The 14,875-nt window shown below is 43.3% G+C and overlaps 1 protein-coding gene across 1 annotated transcript in view; it reads right to left on the bottom strand.

Moving 5' to 3' along the window:
• LOC109887802 (BRCA1-associated ATM activator 1-like) overlaps positions 1-14,825 on the bottom strand; it is a 38,857-nt gene extending 24,032 nt beyond the window's left edge. The window contains exons 1-4 of the mRNA XM_031811140.1: positions 14,644-14,825; positions 14,283-14,424; positions 13,425-13,579; positions 12,098-12,245 (exon numbers count right to left, since the gene is read on the bottom strand). Coding sequence (XP_031667000.1) covers positions 12,098-12,245; positions 13,425-13,579; positions 14,283-14,409 — 430 coding nt within the window. The 5' untranslated portion in view covers positions 14,410-14,424; positions 14,644-14,825. The remainder of the gene's footprint in view (positions 1-12,097; positions 12,246-13,424; positions 13,580-14,282; positions 14,425-14,643) is intronic.
• Between the last annotated feature and the right edge of the window lie 50 nt (positions 14,826-14,875).

The following is a 14,875-nucleotide window of genomic DNA, read 5'->3' as shown; positions in this document are numbered from 1 at the left end:
TGATGTGTAGGGGTACTAGGTAATAACATGGCTGTATACACAGAGTACCAGTACTGAGTTGATGTGTAGGGGTACTAGGTAATAACATGGCTGTATACACAGAGTACCAGTACTGAGTTGATGTGTAGGGGTACTAGGTAATAACATGGCTGTATACACAGAGTACCAGTACTGAGTTGATGTGTAGGGGTACTAGGTAATAACATGGCTGCATACACAGAGTACCAGTACTGAGTTGATGTGTAGGGGTACTAGGTAATAACATGGCTGTATACACAGAGTACCAGTACTGAGTTGATGTGTAGGGGTACTAGGTAATAACATGGCTGTATACACAGAGTACCAGTACTGAGTTGATGTGTAGGGGTACTAGGTAATAACATGGCTGTATACACAGAGTACCAGTACTGAGTTGATGTGTAGGGGTACTAGGTAATAACATGGCTGTATACACAGAGTACCAGTACTGAGTTGATGTGTAGGGGTACTAGGTAATAACATGGCTGTATACACAGAGTACCAGTACTGAGTTGATGTGTAGGGGTACTAGGTAATAACATGGCTGTATACACAGAGTACCAGTACTGAGTTGATGTGTAGGGGTACTAGGTAACCACATGGCTGTATACACAGAGTACCAGTACTGAGTTGATGTGTAGGGGTACTAGGTAATAACATGGCTGTATACACAGAGGTACCAGTACTGAGTTGATGTGTAGGGGTACTAGGTAATAACATGGCTGTATACACAGAGTACCAGTACTCGAGTTGATGTGTAGGGGGGTACTAGGTAATAACATGGACTGTATACACAGAGTACCAGTACTGAGTTGATGTGTAGGGGTACTAGGTAATAACATGGCCTGTATACACAGAGTACCAGTACTGAGTTGATGTGTAGGGGTACTAGGTAATAACATGGCTGTATAACAGAGTACCAGTACTGAGTTGATGTGTAGGGGTACTAGGTAACAACATGGCTGTATTACACAGAGTACCAGTACTGAGTTGATTGTAGGGGGTACTAGGTAATAACATCGGCTGTATACACAGAGTACCAGTACTGATTGATGTGTAGGGGTACTAAGGTATAACATGGCTGTATACAACAGAGTAACCAGTACTGAGTTGAATGTGTAGGGGTACTAGGTAATAACATGGCTGTATACACAGAGTACCAGTACTGAGTTGATGTGTAGGGGTACTAGGTAATAACATGGCTGTATACACAGAGTACCAGTACTGAGTTGATGTGTAGGGGGTACAGAGGTAATAACATGGCTGTATACCACGAGGTACCAGTACTGAGTTGATGTGTAGGGGTACTAGGTAATAACATGGCTGTATACACAGAGTACCAGTACTAGTTTGAATTGTGTAGGGGTACTAGGTAATAACAACATGGCTGTATACACAGAGTACCAGTACTGAGTTGATGTGTAGGGGGTACTAGGTAATAACATGGCTGCATACACAGAGTACCATTACTGAGTTGATGTGTAGGGGTACTAGGTAATAACATGGCTGTATACACAGAGTACCAGTACTGAGTTGAATGGTGTAGGGGTACTAGGTAATACAATGGCTGCATACACAGAGTACCAGTACTGAGTTGATGTGTAGGGGTACTAGGTAATAACATGGCTGTATACACAGAGTACCAGTACTGAGTTGATGTGTAGGGGTACTAGGTAATAACATGGCTGTATACACAGAGTACCAGTACTGAGTTGATGTGTAGGGGTACGTAGGTAATAACATGGCTGTATACACAGAGTACCAGTACTGAGTTGATGTGTAGGGGTACTAGGTAATAACATGGCTGTATACACAGAGTACCAGTACTGAGTTGATGTGTAGGGGTACTAGGTAATAACATGGCTGTATACACAGAGTACCAGTACTGAGTTGATGTGTAGGGGTACTAGGTAATAACATGGCTGTATACACAGAGTACCAGTACTGAGTTGATGTGTAGGGGTACTAGTAATAACATGGCTGTATACACAGAGTACCAGTACTGAGTTGATGTGTAGGGGTACTAGGTAATAACACGGCTGTATACACAGAGTACCAGTACTGAGTTGATGTGTAGGGGTACTAGGTAATAACATGGCTGTATACACAGAGTACCAGTACTGAGTTGATGTGTAGGGGTACTAGGTAATAACATGGCTGTATACACAGAGTACCAGTACTGAGTTGATGTGTAGGGGTACTAGGTAATAACATGGCTGTATACACAGAGTACCAGTACTGAGTTGATTGTGTAGGGGTACTAGGTAATAACATGGCTGTATACACAGAGTACCAGTACCTGAGTTGATGTGTAGGGGTACTAGGTAATAACATGGCTGTATACACAGAGTACCAGTACTGAGTTGATGTGGAGGGGTACTAGGTAAATACATGGCCTGTATACACAGAGTACCAGTACTGAGTTTGATGTGTAGGGGTACTAGGTATAACAATGGACTGTATACCAGAGTACCAAGTACTGAGTTGATGTGTAGGGGTACTAGGTAAATACAACATGCGTGTTACAAGAGTACCAGTACTGAGTTGATGTGTAGGGGTTACTAGGTAATAACACGGCCTGTATACACAGAGTACCAGTACTGAGTTGATGTGTAGGGGTACTAGGTAATAACATGGCTGTATACACAGAGTACCAGTACTGAGTTGATGTGTAGGGGTACTAGGTAATAACATGGCTGTATACACAGAGTACCAGTACTGAAGTTGCATGTGTAGGGGTACTAGGTAATAACATGGCTGTATACACAGAGTACCAGTACTGAGTTGATGTGTAGGGGTACGAGGTAATAACACGGCTGTATACAAGAGTACCAGTACTGAGTTGATGTGTAGGGTACTAGGTAATAACATGGCTGTATACACAGCAAGTACCAGTTACTGAGTTGATGTGTAGGGGTACTAGGGTAATAACATGGCTGTATACACAGAGTACCAGTACTGAGTTGATGTGTAGGTACTAGGTAATAACATGGCTGTCATACACAGAGTACCAGTACTGAGTTGATGTGTAGGGGTACTAGGTAATAACATTGGCTGTATACACAGATTAACCAGTACTGAGGTCTGAATGGTAGGGGGTACTAGGTTAACAACATGGCTGTATTACACAGAGTACCAGTACTGAGTTGATGTGTAGGAGCGTACTAGGGTAATAACATCGCTTGTATACACAGTAGTACCCAGTACGGAGTGATGTGTAGGGGGGTACTAGGTAATAACACGGCTGTATACACAGTAGTTACCATACCTGAGTTGACTGTGTAGGCGGTACTAGTTTCAATAACATGGCTGTATACACAGTAGTACCAGTACTTGAGGTGATGCTGTAGGGGTACTAGGTAATAACATGGCTGGGTATACACAGAGTACCAGTACTGAGTTGATGTGTAGGGGTACTAGGTAATAACATGGCTGTATACACAGAGTACCAGTACTGAGTTGATGTGTAGGGGTACTAGGTAATAACATGGCTGTATACACAGAGTACCAGTACTGAGTTGATGTGTAGGGGTACTAGGTAATAACATGGCTGTATACACAGAGTACCAGTACTTGAGTTGATGTGTAGAGGACGTACTAGGTAATAACATGGCTGTATCACAGAGTACCAGTACGAGTTGACTGTGTAGGGGTACTAGGTAATAACATGGCTGTATACACAGAGTACCAGTAACTAGTTGATGTTGTAGGGGTAACTAGGTAATAACACACGGCTGTATACACAGAGTACCAGTACTGGAGTTGATGTTGTAGGGGTAATAAGGTAATAACACGGCTGTATATCAACAGTACCAAGTACTGCTGAGTTTGATGTGTAGGGGTACTAGGTAAATAACATGGCTGTAATACACAGAGTACCAGTAACTCAGTTGATGATGTAGGGGTACTAGTAATAACATGGATGTATACACAGAGTACCAGTACTGAGTTTGTATGGTAGGTACCATGCCTGTACACAGAGTACCATACTTTAGGGGTACTACATGGCTGTATACACAGAGTACAGTACTGAGTTGATGTGTAGGGGTACTAGGTAATAACATGGCTGTATACACAGAGTACCAGTATGAGTTGATGTGTAGGGGTACTACGGTAATAACATGGCTGTATAACAGAGTACCAGTACTGAGTTGATGTGTAGGGGTACTAGTAAACACATGGCTTGTATACACAGAGTACCAGTAAACTTTGAGTTGATGTTGTAGGGGTACTAGGTAATAACATGGCTGTTACACAGAGTACCAGTACTGAGTTGATTGTGTAGGGGTACTAGGTAAATAAATGGCTGTACTACACAGAGTACCAAGTACTGAGTTATGTGTAGGGGTACTAGGTAATAACATGGCTGGTATACCACAGAGTACCAAGTACTGGGAGTTGATGTGTATAGGGGTACTAGGTAATCAACATGGCTGTATAGCACAGAGTACAGTACTGAAGTTGATGTGTAGGGGTACTAGTAATTAACATTGTTTGGCTTATAACAGCAGAGTTACGCTTAGTACTTGATGTTTGTATGTGTAGGGGTACGTGTTATAGGTGTATTTATTTGTTGTTGTTTTATCATGGTCTGTATACGACAGATTGTATATTCACAGAGTACCAGGTACTGAGTTGATGTGTAGGGGTATAGGTAATAACATGGCTGTATACACAGAGTAGTACCAGTACTCTGAGTTGATGTGTAGGGGTACTAGGTACTAACATGGCTGTATACACAGAGTACCGTACTGAGTAGATGTGTAGGGTGGTACTAGGTAATAACATGGCTGTATACACAGAGTACCAGTACTGACGGTGATGTGTAGGGGGTACTAGGTAACAATCACTACGGCTGTACATACACAAGAGTACCAGTACTGAGTTGGATGTGTAGGGGTACTAGGTAATAACATGCGGTATACACAGAGTACCAGTACTGAGTTGATGTGTAGGGGTACTAGGTACTAACATGGCTGTATACACAGAGTACCAGTACTGAGTTGATGTGTAGGGGTACTAGGTAATAACATGGCTGTATACACAGAGTACCAGTACTGAGTGATGTGTAGGGGTACTAGGTAATAACACGGCTGTATACACAGAGTACCAGTACTGAGTTGATGTGTAGGGGTACTAGGTAATAACATGGCTGTATACACAGAGTACCAGTACTGAGTTGATGTTGTAGGGGGTACTAGGTAATAACACGGCTGTATACACAGAGTACCAGTACTGAGTTGATGTGTAGGGGTACTAGGTAATAACATGGCTGTATTCACAGAGTACCAGTACTGAGTTGATGTGTAGGGGTACTAGGTAATAACATGGCTGTATACACAGAGTACCAGTACTGAGTTGATGTGTAGGGGTACGAGGTAATAACATGCTGTATACACAGAGTACCAGTACTGAGGTGATGTGTAGGGGTACTAGGTAATAACATGGCTGTATACACAGAGTACCAGTACTGAGTTGATGTGTAGGGTACTAGGTAATAACATGGCTGTATACACAGAGTACCAGTACTGAGGTGATGTGTAGGGGTACTAGGTAATAACATGGCTGTATACACAGAGTACCAGTACTGAGTTGATGTGTAGGGGTACTAGGTAATAACATGGCTGTATACACAGAGTACCAGTACTGAGTTGATGTGTAGGGGTACTAGGTAGTTGATGTGTAGGGGTACTAGGTAGTTGATGTGTAGGGGGTACTAGGTAGTTGATGTGTAGGGGTACTAGGTAGTTGATGTGTAGGGGTACTAGGTAGTTGATGTGTAGGGGTACTAGGTAGTTGATGTGTAGGGGTACTAGGTAGTTGATGTGTAGGGGTACTAGGTAGTTGATGTGTAGGGGTACTAGGTAGTTGATGTGTAGGGGTACTAGGTAATAACATGACTGTTTACACAGAGTACCAGTACTGAGTTGATGTGTAGGGGTACTAGGTAATAACATGGCTGTATACACAGAGTACCAGTACTGAGTTGATGTGTAGGGGTACTAGGTAATAACATGGCTGTATACACAGAGTACCAGTACTGTGTTGATGTGTAGGGGTACTAGGTAATAACATGGCTGTATACACAGAGTACCAGTACTGAGTTGATGTGTAGGGGTACGAGGTAATAACATGGCTGTATACACAGAGTACCAGTACTGAGGTGATGTGTAGGGGTACTAGGTAATAACATGGCTACATACACAGAGTACCAGTACTGAGTTGATGTGTAGGGGTACTAGGTAATAACATGGCTGTATACACAGAGTACCAGTACTGAGTTGATGTGTAGGGGTACCAGGTAGTTGATGTGTAGGGGTACGAGGTAATAACATGGCTGTATACACAGAGTACCAGTACTGAGTTGATGTGTAGGGGTACTAGGTAATAACATGGCTGTATACACAGAGTACCAGTACTGAGTTGATGTGTAGGGGTACTAGGTAATAACATGGCTGTATACACGGAGTACCAGTACTGAGTTGATGTGTAGGGGTACGAGGTAATAACATGGCTACATACACAGAGTACCAGTACTGAGTTGATGTGTAGGGGTACTAGGTAATAACATGGCTGTATACACAGAGTACCAGTACTGAGTTTATGTGTAGGGGTACGTATACACAGAGTACCAGTACTGAGTTGATGTGTAGGGGTACGGGGTAGTTGATGTGTAGGGGTACGGGGTAGTTGATGTCTAGGGGTACGGGGTAGTTGATGTGTAGGGGTACTAGGTAATAATATATACTTAGCTGTCCTATGGTCTGAGACAGGGGTAGGGGTACTAGGTGATAATATATACTTAGCTGTCCTATGGTCTGAGACAGGGGTAGGGGTACTAGGTAATAATATATACTTAGCTGTCCTATGAGGTCTGAGACAGGGGTAGGGGTACTAGGTAATAATATATACTTAGCTGTCCTATGAGGTCTGAGACAGGGGTAGGGGTACTAGGTAATAATATATACTTAGCTGTCCTATGAGGTCTGAGGCGTTTAGATTCTGTTTGTTCAAGTGCAACGCTAATAACGATGGTTTTGGGAAACTGCTCAGAGAACAATGAAATTCACCTTAAGGCCCGGTTTCCCAAAAGCATCTCAATCGCCCTTCACACTGCCCTTTCTCACCTGGACAAGAGGAACACCTATGTGGGAATGCTGTTCATTGACTACAGCTCAGCGTTCAATACCGTAGTGCCCTCCAAGCTCATCACTAAGCTAAGGACTCTGGGACTGAACACCTCCCTCTGCAACTGGATCCTGGACTTCCTGACGGGACGCCCACCCTCCAGGTGTTAAGGGTAGGTAACAACTCTTCCGCCACGCTGACCCTGAGCACGGGAGCCCATCAGGGGTGCATGCTTAGTCCACGCCTGTACTCGCTGTTCACCCACAACTCCCAACACCATCATTAAGTTTGTAGACGACGCGACAGTGCTAGACCTGATCACTGATGACGATGAGACAGCCTATAGGGAGGTCAGAGACCTGGCGGTGTGGTGCCAAGGCAACAACCTCTCTCTCAACATCAGCAAGACAAAGGAGCTGATCGTGGACTACAGGGAACTGAGAGCCGAGCACGCCCCCGTTCACATCGAGGGGGCTGTAGAGGAGCGAGAGCTTCAAGTTCCTCGGCGTCCACGATCAGCTCCTTTGTCTTGCTGATGTTGAGAGAGAGGTTATTGCCTTGACACCACACCGCCACATCACTAAGGATCTATCATGGTCCACACACACCTACACAGTCGTGAAGAGAGCAAGACAACGCTTCTTCCCCCTCGGGAGACTGAACAGATTTGGCCTCAGATCCTCAAAGTTCTACAGCTGCACCATTGAGAGCATCGTGACTGGCTGCATCACCGCCTGGTATGTTATGTTGCTATAGCAACTGCTCAGCATCCGACCGCAAGGCGCTACAGAGGGTAGTGAGTACAGCCCAGTACATCACTGGGGCAGAGCTCCCAGCCATCCAGGACCTCTATACCAGGCGGTGTCAGAGGCCCTAAAAATGGTCAGACTCCAGCCTCCGTCATAGACTGTTCTCTCTGCTTCCGCACGGCAAACGGTATTGATGCATCAGTCTGGAACCAACAGGATAGCTGGCTAGACTACCTGACCAGTTTAGATAGCTGGCTAGACTACCTGACCAGTTTAGATAGCTGGCTAGACTACCTGACCAGTTTAGATAGCTGGCTAGACTACCTGACCAGTTTAGATAGCTGGCTAGACTACCTGACCAGTTTAGATAGCTGGCTAGACTACCTGACCAGTTTAGATAGCTGGCTAGACTACCTGACCAGTTTAGATAGCTGGCTAGACTACCTGACCAGTTTAGATAGCTGACTAGACTACCTGACCAGTTTAGATAGCTGACTAGACTACCTGACCAGTTTAGATAGCTGGCTAGACTACCTGACCAGTTTAGATAGCTGGATATACTACCTGACCAGTTTAGATAGCTGGCTAGACTACCTGACCAGTTTAGATAGCTGACTAGACTAACTGACCAGTTTAGATAGCTGACTAGACTACCTGACCAGTTTAGATAGCTGACTAGACTACCTGACCAGTTTAGATAGCTGACTAGACTACCTGACCAGTTTAGATAGCTGGCTAGACCACCTGACCAGTTTAGATAGCTGGCTAGACCACCTGACCAGTTTAGATAGCTGTCTAGACTACCTGACCAGTTTAGATAGCTGGCTAGACTACCTGACCAGTTTAGATAGCTGGCTAGACTACCTGACCAGTTTAGATAGCTGGCTAGACTACCTGACCAGTTTAGATAGCTGACTAGACCACCTCACCAATCTAAGTAGTGTTAGCTGACATGTCTAATTGAGTGGCTGTCAGTGCCTGACACAACAAGAGAAAAACAACTGCTGACGCACAGCCAAATGTTGAAATTGCACCTTGTTTGTGCTACTATTCTAATTCTCAACAGTATGTGTATTCTACTATTCTAATTCTCAACAGTATGTGTATTCTACTGTTCTAATTCTCAACAGTATGTGTATTCTACTATTCTAATTCTCAACAGTATGCGTATTCTACTATTCTAATTCTCAACAGTATGTGTATTCTACTATTCTAATTCTCAACAGTATGCGTATTCTACTAATCTAATTCTCAACAGTATGTGTATTCTACTAATCTAATTCTCAACAGTATGCGTATTCTACTATTCTAATTCTCAACAGTATGTTGAGACCCCGACTGAGGTCACTCTGACATGTCGAGACCTACCATTAACATAGACAGGTTGGTTGTTCAGCAACAAAATCGACGAATGCCCAACTATGGGGAAACAGGCAGGGTTGGCTTAGATTATTGATAACATGTAAACAATATTTAATCTCCATTGTTAATTGAAAACATAAAGTTGCACAATGAGAACTTGTCTCAAATACATTGTTACAGTTGTTGGTTAGCTAGCTAGCAATTTATTGTTTTGTCATATTAGCAAAACACTAAAAAATAACCCACACCTCAGAACAAGATCAAACGAACTGAAACGAGCCACTTCAGATTCCCCACGTGACAGTTCCTAGTCATCGGTGCTATTCGACCATCCAGAACCAGAACAACAACACACAGCATTCTGACCCGTTGAAGAGCGCTTCGTTTGTCGAGACGTTGTCAGCTAAACCCGTAGATAGAAACCCATAGAAAGACTGCTACCGTATCCTGCTACCAGTATACTACCGTAGTAACCTGTGGATAGAAACCCATAGAAAGGCTGCTCTAGATAGTATACTACTATAGTACTACTGTTGATAGAAACCCATAGAAAGGCTGCTCTAGATAGTATACTACTATAGTACTACTGTGGATAGAAACCCATAGAAAGACTGCTACCGTATCCTACTACCAGTATACTACCGTAGTAACCCGTGGATAGAAACCCATACTTTAAGAAAGACTGCTACCATATCCTACTACCAGTATACTACCGTAGTAACCTGTTGATAGAAACCCATAGAAAGACTGCTACCGTATCCTCCTACCAGTATACTACCGTAGTAACCTGTTGATAGAAACCCATAGAAAGACTGCTACCGTATCCTCCTACCAGTATACTACCGTAGTAACCCGTGGATAGAAACCCATAGAAAGACTGCTACCGTATCCTCCTACCAGTATACTACCGTAGTAACCCGTGGATAGAAACCCATAGAAAGACTGCTACCGTATCCTACTACCAGTATACTACCGTAGTAACCCGTGGATAGAAACCCATAGAAAGACTGCTCTAGATAGTATACTACCATAGTAACCCGTGGATAGAAACCCATAGAAAGACTGCTCTAGATAGTATACTACCATAGTAACCCGTGGATAGAAACCCATAGAAAGACTGCTCTAGATAGTATACTACCGTAGTAACCCGTGGACAGAAACCCATAGAAAGACTGCTACCGTATCCTCCTACCAGTATACTACCGTAGTAACCCGTGGATAGAAACCCATAGAAAGACTGCTACCGTATCCTCCTACCAGTATACTACCGTAGTAACCCGTGGATAGAAACCCATAGAAAGACTGCTACCGTATCCTCCTACCAGTATACTACCGTAGTAACCCGTGGACAGAAACCCATAGAAAGACTGCTACCGTATCCTCCTACCAGTATACTACCGTAGTAACCCGTGGATAGAAACCCACACTTTAAGAAAGACTGCTACCGTATCCTACTACCAGTATACTACCGTAGTAACCCGTGGATAGAAACCCATAGAAAGACTGCTACCGTATCCTGCTACCAGTATACTACCGTAGTAACCCGTGGATAGAAACCCATAGAAAGACTGCTACCGTATCCTCCTACCAGTATACTACCGTAGTAACCCGTGGATAGAAACCCACACTTTAAGAAAGACTGCTACCGTATCCTACTACCAGTATACTACCGTAGTAACCTGTTGATAGAAACCCACACTTTAACAAAGACTGCTACCGTATCCTGCTACCAGTATACTACCGTAGTAACCTGTTGATAGAAACCCATAGAAAGACTGCTACCGTATCCTACTACCAGTATACTACCGTAGTAACCCGTGGATAGAAACCCACACTTTAAGAAAGACTGCTACCGTATCCTACTACCAGTATACTACCGTAGTAACCCGTGGATAGAAACCCATAGAAAGACTGCTACCGTATCCTCCTACCAGTATACTACCGTAGTAACCCGTGGATAGAAACCCATTGAAAGGCTGCTCTAGATAGTATACTACTATAGTACTACTGTTGGTAGAAACCCATAGAAAGGCTGCTCTAGATAGTATACTACCGTAGTAACCTGTTGATAGAAACCCATAGAAAGACTGCTCTAGATAGTATACTACCGTAGTAACCTGTTGATAGAAACCCATAGAAAGACTGCTCTAGATAGTATACTACCGTAGTAACCTGTTGATAGAAACCCATAGAAAGGCTGCTCTAGATAGTATACTACTATAGTACTACTGTTGATAGAAACCCATAGAAAGGCTGCTCTAGATAGTATACTACTATAGTACTACTGTTGATAGAAACCCATAGAAAGGCTGCTCTAGATAGTATACTACTATAGTACTACTGTTGATAGAAACCCATAGAAAGGCTGCTCTAGATAGTATACTACTATAGTACTACTGTTGATAGAAACCCATAGAAAGGCTGCTCTAGATAGTATACTACTATAGTACTACTGTTGATAGAAACCCATAGAAAGGCTGCTCTAGATAGTATACTACTATAGTACTACTGTTGATAGAAACCCATAGAAAGGCTGCTCTAGATAGTATACTACTATAGTACTACTGTTGATAGAAACCCATAGAAAGGCTGCTCTAGATAGTATACTACTGTAGTACTACTGTTGATAGAAACCCATAAAAAGGCTGCTCTAGATAGTATACTACTATAGTACTACTGTTGCTTTCATGACAGCCGGGAACTTGGGAACAAAACGCATTTAAATCACGATGTCGGTGATCTTCAGGTTGGAAAGTCGAAGCTCTAGAAAGATGCCTGAGTTACCGACTTCGGAAGTCGGAAGTCTGAGATTTCTGAGTTGCCAGTTGCAGCATACCTACCAGCCTGATCCAGGAAGTGGAAGGCCTGTGTGTGGCGCATCATGTTACTCAGGCCTTGGATCCAGCCAATCCGCACGCTCGGATCCTCCCATAGGCCAGCCACCTGCCATCGCTTGCTGTCGTAGGCCACGCCCAGGATGGATCGATCCTGAGATGGGATGAAGAGATAGCGAATGTCTAAGAGGTGAAGACAGTCCGACGCCCAATCACAAACGGACCCCTAAACCCTAAGCACTTGTGGAGAGCGGAGAGGATTTGATTGGTGTAAGCAATATGGTGAAACTTCCACCTGTCGAGATAGAGCTATTACCATAATGACTACACCTGAGACTATCCTATTACCATAATGACTACACCTGAGACTATCCTATTACCATAATGACTACACCCGAGACTATCCTATTACCATATTGACTATCCTATTACCATATTGACTATCATATTACCATATCGACTATCCTATTACCATATTGACTACCCTATTACCATATTGACTACCATATTACCATATTGACTATCCTATTACCATATTGACTATCCTATTATCATATTGACTACCCTATTACCATATTGACAACACCTGAGACTATCCTATTACCATAATGACTACACCTGACTCTATCCTATTACCATAATGACTACACCTGACTCTATCATATTACCATAAACTACACCTGGCTCTATCCTATTACCATATTGACTACACCTGTTGGGCCTGAATATGAGATCCATGTGTTTCTGTCTTCTTTATCATCCATATATATGTACATATTCTTATTCCATCCCTTTAGATTTGTGTGTATTTGGTAGTTTGTTAGATATTACTGCACGGTCAGAACTAGAAGCACAAGCATGTCGCTACACTCGCATTAACATCTGCTAACCATGTGAATGTGACCAATAACATCTGCTAACCATGTGAATGTGACCAATAACATCTGCTAACCATGTGAATGTGACCAATAACATCTGCTAACCATGTGAATGTGACCAATAACATCTGCTAACCATGTGAATGTGACCAATAACATCTGCTAACCATGTGTATGTGACCAATAACATCTGCTAACCATGTGTATGTGACCAATAACATCTGATAACCATGTGTATGTGACCAATAACATCTGCTAACCCTGTGTATGTGACCAATAACATCTGCTAACCATGTGTATGTGACCAATAACATCTGCTAACCATGTGTATGTGACCAATAACATCTGATAACCATGTGTATGTGACCAATAACATCTGATTCGTGTGCGTTTCCTTCTACCATTGCAATACTACCTGGATGGATTGAAAATCTCTTATCAGTCAGTCAGTTCACCTGCAGCAGGTTGAAGCCGTGTTGGCTGGCCGCCAGCAGGCCGGAAAGCTTGAGGCTGAAGGAAAGCATGCTGGGATCTGTAGTTTTGTCCAGACACGCGGTGGATATGTAGTCCACCAGACAGGGGCAGGACTCCAACAGGGCCAGGCCATGGTCTGGAAAACATCGCCACAGGTGTTATTAGGTATTATTGTCTGTGTCTATATAGGAAGTCTCATCCTCGCTGTGTGTGTGAGAGAGATTATATAGGAAGTCTCTCCTCCTCACTGTGTGTGTGAGAGATTATATAGGAAGTCTCATCCTCGCTGTGTGTGAGAGATTATATAGGAAGTCTCTCATCCTCACTGTGTGTGAGAGATTATATAGGAAGTCTCATCCTCGCTGTGTGTGAGAGATTATATAGGAAGTCTCATCCTCGCTGTGTGTGAGAGATTATATAGGAAGTCTCATCCTCGCTGTGTGTGAGAGATTATATAGGAAGTCTCATCCTCGCTGTGTGTGAGAGATTATATAGGAAGTCTCTCATCCTCGCTGTGTGTGAGAGATTATATAGGAAGTCTCTCCTCCTCACTGTGTGTGAGAGATTATATAGGAAGTCTCATCCTCTCTGTGTGTGAGATTATATAGGAAGTCTCTCATCCTCTCTGTGTGTGAGAGATTATATAGGAAGTCTCTCATCCTCTGTGTGTGTGTGAGAGATTATATAGGAAGTCTCTCATCCTCTCTGTGTGTGTGTGAGAGATTATATAGGAAGTCTCTCATCCTCTCTGTGTGTGAGAGAGATTATATGATTATATAGGAAGTCTCTCCTCCTTATTCTTGCTTGTGAGACCTTTCTGTGTGTGTGTGTCTCCTCACCCTCCTTGGTGAGACCAGTGAACCAATCCAGCAGTTTCTCGAGGCTGGTGTCATCTGGTAGGGACTGTCTGGGGTCCGCTAGTACAGCGCACACCCGAGGCAACAACACCAGGCACTCACTGTCCATGCTGCTTAGAGATGTCTATGGGGAAAAGCCAAGAGGGGGAATATGACTTTAGTTTAGACAAAATGTAGTTTTCTAGTTCTGGTCCAGGGCGAATAGTAAAGCACACTGCTGCCCTGGACCAGAGCTAGCTAAGTAAAGTATGAAACTGTATGGCAACACGTTCGTAATGAAGTTAACCAAGTCAGCTACACAAAACAACTGAGTTGAATGACAAATGCATGATAACCACAGTACCTAGGTATATGTTGAAGATATCTGAGAAGCAATTTAGGGACAAATTCACGAAGCTTGATAGATAGCAATCGCCTGAAAAGTATCTCCCGGGACTGAAACCGTGTTTGGTTTTACCGGAGCGTGCGTTCATGGATTCCCTCACTACGGAAAGTAAGAAGGATCATTCAAGGTGTGTGCATAAAAAAATCGATTTAAAAAGAAATTAACAGCAACTGCGCATTTTCTCCGATCT

Source organism: Oncorhynchus kisutch, unplaced genomic scaffold (assembly GCF_002021735.2).
Source record: "Oncorhynchus kisutch isolate 150728-3 unplaced genomic scaffold, Okis_V2 Okis01b-Okis20b_hom, whole genome shotgun sequence".
Classification (NCBI taxonomy): domain Eukaryota; kingdom Metazoa; phylum Chordata; class Actinopteri; order Salmoniformes; family Salmonidae; genus Oncorhynchus; species Oncorhynchus kisutch.
The sequence above is the reverse complement of the archived record's forward strand: the minus strand, read 5'-3'. Positions and strand labels throughout refer to the sequence as shown.